The sequence below is a fragment of the Crotalus tigris genome, unplaced genomic scaffold, assembly GCF_016545835.1.
Source record: "Crotalus tigris isolate CLP2741 ecotype Arizona unplaced genomic scaffold, ASM1654583v1 scf7180000017601.7605149639:7615979, whole genome shotgun sequence".
Taxonomy (NCBI): domain Eukaryota; kingdom Metazoa; phylum Chordata; class Lepidosauria; order Squamata; family Viperidae; genus Crotalus; species Crotalus tigris.
Genome location: NW_024096505.1, coordinates 2,153,362 through 2,167,461, shown reverse-complemented (window position 1 = coordinate 2,167,461; position 14,100 = coordinate 2,153,362). Strand labels below are relative to the sequence as shown.

The following is a 14,100-nucleotide window of genomic DNA, read 5'->3' as shown; positions in this document are numbered from 1 at the left end:
TGAAGTACTCAATCAAATATGCAGATTTTAAGTTTTTGTTTCTATCTATAGTATTGACTAGAAATTCTAAATTTAAATAGAGTTTTCTGGTTCGAAGCACCAGCTATCAATGCCCACATATATTACAACTGCTTCACTCTTCTCTTGATACAAGCAATAAAACAAACCAGAAGCTAGTTAAACATATACTCCCATTATATCCAAATTGGTAAACTTGTCTCTAAATAAATCATAATATGAAGTTGTCGTTTAAATTTGGCTTCTATTGATTTGTTTAAAAGACATTAAATATATTTCCTTGTTTGGGTCAAACAGGAAACTACAATTAAATGTAGTTTCCTTAACTACAGAGCAGAATTATAAGGAGATTCCATGTAGGTTTTCAATACAGTAGCCAAATTGGACCATAATGCAGTAAATTAAGAGAACAATATATGGAAAGAAGAAATAGCTATGTCTATGGCTGACAACAATATTGAACAAACCCTTCAAAATTTGTTTAAAATAGTAATTTTTAATAAAAATAAGGTGAAAATTACTAGTAGATCATTAATTTGTAAAAATATCAACTATATTAATTCAATGTAAATATAAAGAATATTAGATCAAATTTAGTTTTCATCCAGACCATACTATTTTTAAGGAGTGTCCCCCCAACAAATCACATAAAGAGTAGATATGTCCTCTACCAGAAGAAGTTATGTACCTTGACTTACAAGAATGTGCAAGAGGACTAAATGAATTAATACATAGGTAAGATGTCTTACTGCAAGTTTTGTTAATTTAAATTCAAAACATTACCTGCAAATGAAGTGGAAATAGTTTTACACTGTAAGACTGACATTCTCCAGTAAGAGGTGGCGCTTGGGAGACACTGACAAGAAAATGGAAGGAATTTCCAATTACATTACAGGAAACCACCTAAAATAATAAAATATAGTTTTATTATCAGCTATGTTTATAGAAAAAACATCCTGAGCATTTATTTGAATGCTAAAGTGATTGCCATTTTTTGACATCAGAATTCAATTCTTGGCAGTTGCATTTGTCCAGAAAAGTAGGTTGTTTTTTTGCCTCTTAGGTCAATTAAGCTTGTATATAATGTTGTCTGTGGGAAACAAAGCTCATTGATGTAATTCTATTGCTATTATTTTATAGCCAAACTAAAATGAGCAAGCAGGAACTTGTAGTGAAATGTTGTAAGATCATTTTTCAAGCTTTGTTATCCAGAGCGCTCTCAAAAAACTTTGTACATAGCTGCATCAATATGATAAACTGAAGAAATAAAGTAACTGCATGGATGTTGGTATCTCAAGAAGATTAATATCATTTGAGTAATATTGGCAGAGGATTGAGTAACAATGTAACAGAACTGAAGCATTCCCAGCCTTCCAAGGAAATTTTCCCACTTGGGCTCCAAACAGTTTAAAACAGAAACTTTTCAGTTGTATGTGGAGGAGTTCAATGGAAAGGCTGGTAAGGATGAGGCTATTATTTTTCATGTTCCTTGTCTAAGATATCTAAATTTAGATTCTGTCTACATATTTAGGTTTTGGATATGAAAGTGATATCACTGCTACATTAAGAAAGAAGGTTGCTTTTTTTTTTTTTACTTTCTTCCTCCTAAAATTTTCCCCATAAATTCAACCACATGGATACTCTCTCTGTTAGGGATACTTAATTATATTGGATACAGGTATACTTAAATTTTAGCTTGAACTGCCCTTTCCCCAACCCAACATCTGTACATTCCATTCCAACACTACAGGACCAGTGGTGGGATTCAGCTGGTTTGCACCACTTTGGCAGAACCGGTAGCTAATTTTTTGGTTGCCCAGGCCAAGAATGGACTTCTGGAAGTGGCATTCACACAGAGAACCAGTTGTTCACATATTTGAATCCCACCACTGTACAGGACCCTATATTTAGTACAGATATATCTGGTTTTGTTCCAAATTTAACAGATCAGGGTGTTTATTCTTCTCTTAAAAGGTACACATATTCTACTTATTATTTAGGAATTTAAGGTTTAATCGAGGACGATCAAGCAATCAGAGAAAAATCCTATCATTTTTATCTGCTTCTGCTTAAAGGTACTTTAAGTTTTCTCTGACCAAAAGATACTTTTTGGCTTATCGGGGAGCCTGGAAGAAAGCCCTCCCCCCCCAACCTTTGAAAGTGCTAATATTGGGACTGCTGTAATCTCAATCAGTACTTCTGCTTCTCGGTCTCAAGGTATCTTCTTTTTTAAGAACAAGTTTGTCTACTGATAGATATTAACCATTTGATATCATTTTTGCTTCAAATATGGACAAGTATGACTCTCTGGTTTTTGACACATAAACATTTGTACTATTATTCAGGCAGCACTTTGTAAATAATTTACTGTTTGTTAAATTTGTGTAACAAAGCAAAGTAACCCACGAAGGAGCGAGTCCTTGGTTAATTTCATGCCAACTAGACCAGGGGTAGGCAACCTCAGTTCCTTTATGACTCATGGACTTCAACTTCCAGAATTCCTGAGTCAGCATAGCTGACTCAGGAATTCTGGGAGTTAAAGTCCATGAGTCATAAAAGAGCTGAGGTTGCCTACCCCTGAACTAGACAACCCCTGCCCTCTTGGGTCAATGTTTCAGAGTGATTTCCTTACCTAAACAGAGAAACAGAATTACTCAAAGTCAGCAAATAGGGAGTGGGAGTGACTCTGACTTTCTACTGAGTTCCCCATTTACTTTGTAGTAAGGCTGCAGAGAGAAAGTCAGTGGGGAGGCCAGCAGGAAGATGCAAGTCTAAGGTCCAAGGCAGGTAAACAACTACTGGGTGAGAGGAAGCAAAGGGAGGCATGGGGGTGTGGGTCAGGAATGGTATGTGGGGGCATGCAAGAGGTACCATACGAGTTGAGAAAGATGGGTGGGTATGCACCAGAGATATCAGGCAGGCCAGGGAGGTATGAAGGTGGACGTTGTAGGGCAGAAAGCCTGCCTGGAGGTGCACAAGAAGTGCTGTGTAGGACTTCCGGTTCCGGTTCGCGGCGTCACTAGTCGTACGGAGAGACTCCTCTCCTCGTTAACTAGGTTTCCCTTCGTCAGTGGACCCTTATACAGGTCCAAAGTTGCCCTGGAGGGTGCGACTTCTGTCGAGGAGGCTGCAGTTCAGCTACAGAGGAGCGGTAGCTCATCCAGCTGTCCGGACGAATCTCTGAGGGCTGACAGAGAAGAAGATCGGCCATGAAAATGGCCGATCGCCCTGCCGCTTCAGACCGTAAGTCAGAAAACATCTAAGCTTTTAGTGCCCCCATGGTGAATCCGGGTGAGAATTTTTTCTTATTTTTCTCTCTATTCCGCTTTTTTCTTTGATTGTGTGCCTGTAAAGAGCTTTTGAAATTATTTCCCTGGCTTGGAAATGCGGCTTCTGCTTTTGGGGGGGGGGGGGGAAGAAAGGCATTTTATAAACACTGAAAGGCTATAAATTGGACATGAAAAAGGAAAAAAAAAGAAGGAAAAGGTTTCCTGTCTCCTTTATTTTTAAGAACATTATTATTTCTACTATATATATATATATATATATATATATATATATATATATATATATATATATATATATATATACACATATTATATCTTAAAAGATAGAAAAAAAGAATTGATTTTTGGAAAAGACTTTCCTAACTCACTGAGGACATCTAGTGGCGAAAATTTAATATTGTAACTTTGCTTACTTTTTTTATGAACTTCAAACATTAAAGATAAGCTGTGCACCTGTGATGCTGTGGGGGTGGATGTTTTTACATTAAACAAAGCCTCTACAAAAAAAGAAAAAGAGATTTCCTTTTAAGAGTATTAAAATGGAGAAACCTCAGATATAACTGAACTGTGCACTTATATTGGAAAAGATCTATGAGGCCACTGCAGAAATTTGTGCTACATTTAAAAACTGTACTTAATTAAGATCCAGAGACTCTACTACATTTGCTCAAGCTGATGTCCAGGTTACAACTGATCATGTCATAAATCAAAATGTACCAGAAGAGGAATCTACAGAGATAGAAGTGGAACTTATTTCATCTGACAATCCCCTCTTCAGCAACTTAGAGAACCAGAAGAAGCAAAGATTAAGACTTCAAAATACAAAGCAACTATATTGCAAAGAGAACAGAAAAAGACGTTTACTGCAGAGGAAGAGATTTATACTTTCTCAAAGACTACTACAAGCAATAAGAACTGATCTATTGGTTGAAAGAGAAAAAAGACGTTTACTGCAGAGAAAGGGATGTACATTTGCTCAAAGATTATTACAAGCATTGAGAATGGACTTATTGGTTGAAAGGGAAGCATTTTTATAGAAGCCTGTGTGGTATAGAAAGAAACCCAGAATAAGATTGAAAAACAAATTTAAAAATCTTTAATGGAGTAAAAGGCAATGTTGATTTCATGGATTGTTTTAAGGCTAATGATCTAGAATGGAAAAATGCAATTATATACATGCGTGTTTAAATTAGTAAAAAACTGTTTAATGGATTAAAAGGCAATGTTGGTTCTATGGATTGTTTTAAGGATAATGATTTAGATTTAGAAGTAAGAAGTCTACAATTATATTTATGTGTGTTTAATTTAGTTTGATGACTTTTTTGTTTTATGGAAATTTAATATGGAAATATGAAAGTTAAATGTGGAGTGAAAAAAGAAACTTGGCTTTACAGAGACTAAGAATACATTCCTTGGAATAATAGATTGAAATTTTGAAATGCTTAATTAATTAGGAGATTTTTGTGTATAATAATACGTCTTGATATGGTATAATAATTAATTGGATGTAATTTGGTTTCTTTAATGAATGGCAATGAATTAAGTCAAAGACTACTATAAGTAACAAAAATGGACTTATTGGCTGAAAAATTAAGGATAATGATTTAGATTTAGAAGTAAGAAAACTATAACTATATACATGTGTAATGTTTAATTACTTAAGAGATGTTTGTGTATATTAATACGATTTGATATGATAATATTGTTTTTTTTAACTAAACTAGTTATTATTGGAAGAAGAAATAAATAAGATTGGTGATAAAAAAGGGATGAGAGGGATTAAGAACTTGAATATATTTGCAAGAGGTATTTGAAGTGATAATATGTTGATGTAAAACACTATCTGATTATGGTAATTGAAATTGATTTAAAGTTTTAATAAACAAGTTTAGTAGTAATAGAAATTTAGGATAGAAATGAAATATATTAAATTTGCTGTGTTACTTGAGGGAAATAGAGAGATGATAGCGAATGTATTAAGTTGAGCTGTAATTGTGTGATTTTATCTTTGTTTATCCAAACACCACGGTGTGTCTTAAACACTTTTTGATAAAACTATAAAACCAATAAAATATATTTTTTTAAAAAAAGAAGTGCTGTGTAGGTTTCATAGGGGTGTGTGAGGGGGTGCCACAGATCAAAAAGGGTGCAGAGGAGGTTACACGGGTGTGTAAAAGGTGCTGCATGGGTCAGGTAGGGTATACAGGGGGTGGAATGGGTCAAGAACAATCCAAGGGGGTGGCAGGGGTATGTGTGAGGTCCTGTGCTGGTAGAGATGGCAGGATCTGGGAAGATGCATTGAATTGCTTGTTAGTGCACAAGAGGTGCCATGCTGGTTGGGGATGGTGTTCAGGGAGGGCAGCCTGGATCAGGAAGATGTGTGAGCCTGAAGGTGTGCCTCATGGATCAGGAAGGCATGCAAGAGGGGCACAGGTTGGGAAGGGTGTGTGTGAGTGCATAATAGTGCTGCATGGGTCAGGGAAAGTGCATGGGAGACAACACTGATCTGGGAAGGTACATGAGCATACGCAGGAGGTGCTGCGTAGGTCGGGAAAGACCTGCAGAGGGCATTCGGGAAGTTGTTCAAGGGGTACACGGGCCAGCAAGAGTATGTGAGTTTCCTTCCTCCTGTTCCTTTCTTCCTTTCTTTCCTTCTCTTTCCTGCAGATAGGTGAGAGACTACTGCAGGGTGAGGGAGGGAAGGATTGCGAGACTGACTGAGAAATAGTCACAAAATACTAAAAATGAGCACATGACCACAGCACCAGCCTCTATCCCTGAAGCAGCCATGATTTCCCCAAATTTCATTCCTTCAAGAGTCATGGGTTTTAGATTTTGGGTGCATTCTGTAAGTAACCCATTTGAATACCTTGGTCCGAAAATTGTTGCCCTATGATGGGCTATTTTGTCCAGCTAAAGGCCATGAAGATTAGTGTTTTAGTACTATATAGATTTCAGAATCAAATTCCTATTTAGCAGTTGGATTACCAATGCAATCAAACTTTTGTTTGAACTTTCACAAGTATCTGCATACTTCTATGCAAATCGGCTACTAAGAATGTTTTTTTCTATTACATATGCAATAAAATGTATAGAAATATATATATCTTGGTTATCATACAAATTAAACATTTATTTGATTATATTGTTTGTTCTTGCCATGTTTCAAATTTAAGCTCCATTACTATTTGTTTGCCAAGACAAAACTAAAAACAAAACCCATTTCAATTAGAATAACTCATAATGCTTTCCAAAATAGCTTACAATACACAATTTTAAATGCAGTATGATGAACAGAAAACAAAATAGATGAGCTAGTGAACCAAAAGCTCTCTTTTTTATCACTGTAGTACCAAGAGAAAGAGAGAGAGAGAGAGAGAGAGAGAGAAGAGAGAGAGAGAGACAGAGACAGAGACAGAGACAGAGACAGAGGAGGGAGGGGGGGACCTAAAACATCAAATTTTATTTTAGACAAATTTACAATATTTCCTTTTAGGCTGCTCTTCACTTAAAAATTACATATACACACTTTCTCTTTTCTTTTTTTGCTGAAGGCTGGAAACCTATTTAGGTAAGTACAAAGTATTCAGCCTTGAAGTGTTCCTTGGTCCTAATAATTAGGTACAACCTGAAAGATGAGAGCCTAAATGGAATAAAACCTATAATTCTTCTTAAATACCAGGACAATCATGAAAGTTTTATTTCTCCTTCAATGCTGTCAATTTCTTTCTTCCTCTGCATTCACCTCCAACTGATAAAGGTACATTCCTGACAGTAAGGTTGTCTGAATCACTTTAATTTCTAAGCTGCTCAAAAATCTGGACTACCACTAGATGACAGCAAAGAATTAGCATGTAATGGTTATCTGTACTTTTGCAACTTGTATGCGGTATTGTATTTTAGCCGTATAAATTGATTAACCTACCTTATAAAGCTTAGAACAAGAGTATTATGAAGTAAAGACTGCCACACACTTAAACACGTTGAGGTTTAAAAAATTGCAAAAACAAGCTTGGGAAAAGAGCCAGAAATAACTATGAAAATTTAGAGGTTGAATATAGCTCATACCAGACTAAGTGCCTTAAAAACATACCTTTGTACGCTAATCAGATAAACGATTTTCTTGCTTACCTTTATCCTCATAACCCTTTTGGACTTTAATCAGAAACTTGAGTTAGTCTGCTGCTATTAGAAATGATTTAAGTCAGAACATAATTGACTGCTGCTGCCAATTGCTGCTCAAGTAGGAATCAGCTTTGTAGGAGAGAAATTGTAATTTCCCATAGAAAGCTAAGTAAAGCTACTGATGACTGACAAAGGAGTGACTGTTGATTGCGCTGCCAGTTCTAAAGCCATGTCCTTCCATAAGCAATTTACAAGTACAGTAACCAATTGCAAGAAACCAACCTTTCATGCACAGTAATACTGAACAAGTTTTGGGGGTATCTGGATGTTAAAGAAGGGAAGGGGGGGGGAGGAAGAATACAGCCTTCTTTGATCTTGAAACTTTATTATTGTTTTAGGAAAACAGTCAGTACAGACCAAATAAAAAGCTGACATAATGTTGTTTTCAAAACAGAGTAAGTCTACATATTCTTCCCTAATTTTCAAATCCTGCCCCATATTCCTAACTTCATGTTTAGTCTACGTTTCTGATTATCAGGAAAAAAAATCTGTTAACACATTTAAGTGATTTTTAACATTTTGCTTATTTGTAAAGACTCAGAGAGAGCTAACTAGGGGTATCACTAGGAGGGTGAAATGTAGCAATAATTATCACCCTTTTGATTTGTAGTCTGTGATGATTTTTAAAAATCAATTATTAACATAAATGCATGCCCAATTCTAGATAGAAAAATATGTATTTAATAATGTAATCAAAGCAATATGAACTTTGCTTAAGGTGTGCTACAATCCAGGGAAAGTAAAACATTTTACATAAAGAAGCATACAAATATAAAGGTTTGTTTGCCAACTGATCTTGCCCTACTCTTATTTACATAGGATTAGATTATACTTCTGTATTTACTCAATAATGCCCCTTATATTCTCTTTATTCATAACTATGCTTTCATTTTGCAGGAAAATAATGATTTGATGTCAGAAAAATTGAATAGTTATCTCTGCTTTTTATGAGACATTGGTATACCATACTAATATGCTTCCAGTATTCTTGGCCTACTTTTTCTATGTGAAAAAACAGTAAGCTGAAAACTATTATCTGCAAACAGCTCAAAAACATGTATCATCAGTTAAATCATGTAATTTGTTTAGATTGGATTCTGCCATGCAACCCAATTACTAGCATATTTATTAAAGAAAGGATTTTTAATGTATCCATTTTATTATTTTGCCAATTTTATGCAACTCTTCTTTTCGATACACTATATTCTACTGTACAGCTAAATATCAATCCACCAAATCTACCCTTTACAACTAAGCATTAATTCCTAATACACATACTTTTTATGTAAGGATTAATACACCAAAGATAACAATCCATAGATTATATTTACCTAATAGTGCAAAACAGCAAACAAGTAACAAAAATTGAAGTGAGATTTCTGAGGGCATGTTCCCCAGTTTGAAATATTTTCCCGTTTTCCTGTACACGCTAATGATGAGAGAGAGAGAGAGAGAGAGAGAGCATGCATGGGCCTGCATGGTAGGGAAATGCATAAGCAGCTGACCAGTTTTATACATCAGGCTCCAGCTTATAAATTAAGGAATGCCAAGAAAAGCTCACCTTTTCTTCAGCAGATTTTACTAGACTTATCATTCCTTGTACTCGAAGCTCTTGATTCTGATGAGCTGCATGCTCATCAATTGTAAACAAGCAAGTGTTCTGGAAAAGAAGAAATAGGAAGAAAGAGAAAAAGTGACATAAACAAAGCTATTAAAAAGGCCTGAACATTACTGAAATTGAAAAAATGAATCAGCCAAACACTGAAGAAGTCTAAACCAGTGAAAGTTGTGCTTGAAATAATGTTTATTAACAAGACGCATGGCCAGGGCTTTTTTTTTCTCATAGAACACCCAGAATGGAGTTCCGGCACCTTTTTTGGATGGAACCTTGTAGGGTAGGCAAGGTGGGTTGTATGACCTGTGTGAGTTCTGGCACCTTTTTTTTTTTTTTTAGAAAAAAAGCACTGCGCATGGCAATATGCTTTCTGTGCAGTCCCTCAGTTTCCCTTGAATGGGATGCTTGAGCTTTTGCTGAATTACAGCAATTTTTATCATTGTAAAATAATATCATGATATCTAGATTCTACTAGGCTGTGGTGCTAATGAACAAAGTTAAGAACCCAATCTTCAACTAAACGCTGCTTCGTTATAAATCAAGAGTTCTGCCATTTCAAAGTTTTGCTAATGTATTTCATTATGGAAGTCCCTAGTAACCACCTGCACTCTGTTGCCAGTCTATTGCTTAGTAAAATTAATTCAAATCATTCTTATCGTTAATGTTGAGTCACAGAGTTTTAAAAATAGGTTTTGAATGCACATCCCTAATTCTTTATTGTGTTACCTGTAATCATCATAGATTAAGTAATATTATGAAAAATCAACATCACCCACTGGAATTAAAATATGTGAACCAAAATAAGGTGGGTAACCAAATAATTAAATGGATTTGTATGGACATATCCAGTGAGGCTTTTCATTCATTTTGGTTTCAAACTTCCATGGGCATAAATAACTGGGAATTGTAACTAACTGCAATTTGTTAATCAAATTTAAATATATCTGCCTGTGCTCTTAAGAAACCTTTTCTGTGGTTTGCTGGATGTCCATGTCCAGTTTTGCCATCAAGTTTATAAAAATCCCTACGGACCTATAAAAATCCTACTTCTGGCTGGTTTTCTCAATACAAGTCCTACAGTGCATTGTAATAGACTTGCTCATATAATATCTTTAGCTACCTTCTGAAAGTATTTCTTTTCATCTAGGCTTTGTTGGTATAAAGAGAACTTTATAACAACAAAGTATAAAGAGAACTGCCAGAAATACATGCCAGTTGCCAAGTGCCCAAATTCTGATTAAGTGATCATGTGAATGCTGCAACTTTTGTAAGTATGAAGTTTCCTGGTGTAACTTCAAATGGTCACTAAATGAATGGTTGTAAGTCAAGGACTATCTGTAAGCTATAAATAAGTAGCTCCATATATTTATTAAGCCATAAATCAAAGTTTATATATTACAGTGCTTTGGTTCAGAAACAAATTGCATAGAGGTTTAATATGATGTGTGAATCCAGTATACACTATGTTCCATGATGAGTACTGATTATCTTAGAATGAGTACATGAGTAAGCTCTGCTCATTGCTATATGGTAAATATGACTTCCAGTTGTACAATATTATATAGGGCTACAGTTTAAGGCCCAAAATTCCAAACTGGTTCAGAAGATGCTGCATACGATTTTACTCATTCAGTGTATTTGATTATCCTTCCATCACCCTTCTCTAGTACTGTAGTTGAATATGTGGATTAAAGATAATGGGAGTTAGGTCTAATCTGGAAAGTGTTAGATTGGAGAAAGCTGTTCAGCTCCTCATCTTTTCTTAGCGATCCTTTCACAGGCTGCCCCTCCACCTTTTCTGCATCTAGTTTAAGAGGCCAAACCAAATGATTTATGTTTTGAATGTGTTCCTGACAAAAGGCAGTCAGGCACACAGAAATATTATCTTATTATACAGTCAGGCCTAATTTCATAGACTGTGGTATACTGTACTATATAGTATAATTTTGCTATATTAAATATAAATGTTTATCACAAAACCCATGGTTGTTTAGCAATAAAATGAACTGATATATTTATGACTGAGCTCTCTTTTCTTTACATTTCCATATGTGTTTAAATATAAGGAATAATTTTAGTGGAAAACAGCACGAAGGAGAGAGGGAACAAACATGTTCACTTTATTTAAATATCCAATGGAGAACAGAACTCAGGTGTCATCTATATTGTCAAATGCACCAGTAGTTCCAAAATTAATATCTTAATCTAAACCATGGAATTTATTAGGCTGTAGTGAATAATAATAAAGAACGTAACATCTGTGGCATGTGCTTTGTGATGGACTGTGTTCCCTTTATTCCAAGTCTTGTTTGTTGTGGTGGCAAAGCAGCAAAAACAAATGCAGTTTCGCAATGACAGCATTGTTTTGAGTTTGGAAGGCTGAGTGAGGAAGCAGAAACATTGTCTGCCAAGCAGTGAACTGAAGAGGATGCAGTTGCTTTCTTGGAAAGGATATACGCAGGCAAGGTACTGCTAATTTCCTATCCGACTTTCTACAGTAAGTTGTTTCCTACTCTTTGACCCTCTTCCCCAAATTACTGTTTAATTTTCCATTTTAAAAATTATTACTGGAACACACGCAATAGCAGGCTGGAAAGTCATGTTAAGTAGGATAAATGAATTCTCTCAGCCATTGCTCGGGAAGAAGCAGGGGAAAATTAACTATCATTTTATCCTATTTACTATTACTTTCTAGAAATTTAGGAAGGCGTCATCATGACTATATCTGCAAATACAGGCAGTCCTCGAGATACGACCACAATGGAGCCCAACATTTATGTTGCTGATTGAAGCATTTGTTAAGTGAGTTTTGCCCCATTTTGCAACCTTTCTTGCAACAGTTGTTAAATGAATCATTGCAGTTGTTAAATTAGTAACACGGTTGTTAAGTGAATCTGGCTTCCCTATTGACTTTGCTTGCCATGATCACATGACCCCAGGACAGTAGAATTGTCGTAAATAGGAACCAATTGCCATCTGAATTTTGATCATGTGACCATGGGGATGCTGTGATGGTTATAAGTGTGAAAAATGGTCATAGCAGTAAGTCACTTTTTTCAGTGCCATTGTAACTTGGAACATTCACTAAATGAACTGTTGTAAATTGAGGACTGCCTGTACTTTTAAGGATTAGGGAAGCTTATCATCTTTTCCCCTGAAAGAGACCCTCCACCCCATTGAATTCAAGATAATTTCTGTTTAGGATCGAACCATTACTAAGCACATTCTGTTGATTTTTTTTTTTTAAGTCACCTTCCCACACAAAACAGGACTGCATCACAAGACAAAACACTACCTGTCACCAGGTCAGTGCAAACCTTTACACGCCATAGTCAAGGCACACTTTTTAGCTGTAGAAGCTCCCCAGTACAATGATTATCACTAAGGCGCTGCTTGCGTTCTAGTTTTACCTCTGTGGGTTTAGTTACTTCTGATGCGGAAAAAACTCCTGGCTAAAAAGTCTATGGAGCCTCTCAAGTCATCCAGGTCATGGTTGTCCCAAAGGTGCCTTTTCACGAGGCAACTGGACTTTCTTTGTTTTTCTTTGAAAACGTTTGGCTTCTCATTCGAGAAGCTTCTTTAGCTCTGAAGAAGAAGAAGAAGAAGAAGAAGAAGAAGAAGAAGAAGAAGAAGAAGAAGAAGAAGAAGAAGAAGAAGAAGAAGAAGAAGAAGAAGAAGAAGAAGAAGAAGAAGAAGAAGAAGAAGAAGAAGAAGAAGAAGAAGAAGCAGCAGCAGCAGCTTCTCGGATGAGAAACGAAACTTTTTCGAAGAAAAACAAGAAAGTCCAGCTGCCTCGTAAAAAGGCACCTTTGAGACTCCTGGCTAAAAGTACCTAAGTTAACTGGAGCTCACGGACGTCTCATTTTAAAAAAAACCCTGCTGGACGGGGATCCGGGCATTCACTCACCTCCCGCAATCCGGCTTCCTTGTTCAGCGCTGCGACCCAGGCTTTCTGCCATTCGCCCCTCCAGCTGCTCAGGGCCAGCAGCCAGGTGAAAAGGGAGCCCCCCTCGTCTTCTTGCAGGAGTCCCGGGCGCGACGGCCGGGGAGGCGGCTTCCCACCGCCTTGCCGCAGGACGCTGAGACCATACCGCACCAGGTAGACGGCCAGGACGGCCAAAGCGGCTGTAAACAAGGAGAGCAGCGAGAACCGCTGGAGTTCATCCAGCCAGCAAGCCAGCCACGACATGACTGACCATATTTACCGGGCCGGTTCTCTTCCTCTCAAGAGCAGGGAAGCCCTTCGCATGGCAAGACGCCTTCCCTCCGCGGCAAACACCGGGCATGCGTCCTTCCCTCCGGTCCCTCCTTGGCCAAGTCCAGAGCCGCGGCTCGGAGCGAAAGCGCGCGGCTGGCGACAGGGCTCGGAGCCAGGTGTTCGCCTTCCGCCTCGGCCAAAGGGGCGCGCTGGAGATGTCGGAGGCGCAGCCGGCAAGATGCGGCGAGCGGGAGACGCAACGTCACGGGAGCGGCCCCGCGCGCCGCTGAGCTGACTGACGCGCCGCACCCCCCCCCCCGCCCGCGGGCGCCGGCCGGGAGGAGCGGCCAAGCGGGTCACCAAAGGAAAACATTCCCAAGCCCGAAAGGAAAAGCGGAGGCGACCCAGGTTGCGGCCTCTTCTTCCCGAGGAGCCGGGCGGGGATTTCTCCCGCTACCAGCTACGTCCTGCTCTTGGCGCAGCGCTCCTCTTTTCCGGCTCTTCAGGCCCTAAGCTTACACCGCGAGCCAGAGAGAGAGACAAGGGCGATGCAGAGAGCTGCTGAGTGGCAAGGCTTCTTTGGAGGCTTATCAGAACCACCGGAGCCTTTCAGAAAGAGACTGGATAATCGTTTCTCTGAAATGGCATAGGGTTCTTGCTCGAGCAGAGGGGTTGACTAGAAGACCTCCAAGATCCCTTCCAACTCTGTTATTCTGTATTCGAAGGCCATTCTACTGCACAGCTCTGAGACATTCGCCCTAATCCTAGAGCCCTTTCAAGGTGCTGACTGCAATCCC

The 14,100-nt window shown here is 38.0% G+C and overlaps 1 protein-coding gene across 2 annotated transcripts in view; it reads right to left on the bottom strand.

The window, feature by feature from the left end:
* The window catches only part of C2CD2 (C2 calcium dependent domain containing 2), a 31,298-nt gene extending 17,670 nt beyond the window's left edge, over positions 1-13,628 (bottom strand). The window contains exons 1-3 of one of the 2 annotated variants that reach the window (XM_039369152.1): positions 13,013-13,628; positions 9,052-9,150; positions 802-921 (exon numbers count right to left, since the gene is read on the bottom strand). In XM_039369152.1, the coding sequence (XP_039225086.1) occupies positions 802-921; positions 9,052-9,150; positions 13,013-13,294 (501 nt within the window). In that variant the 5' untranslated portion in view covers positions 13,295-13,628. The remainder of the gene's footprint in view (positions 1-801; positions 922-9,051; positions 9,151-13,012) is intronic. The other variant, XM_039369158.1, reaches the window with a different exon arrangement.
* Positions 13,629-14,100: the final 472 nt, after the last annotated feature.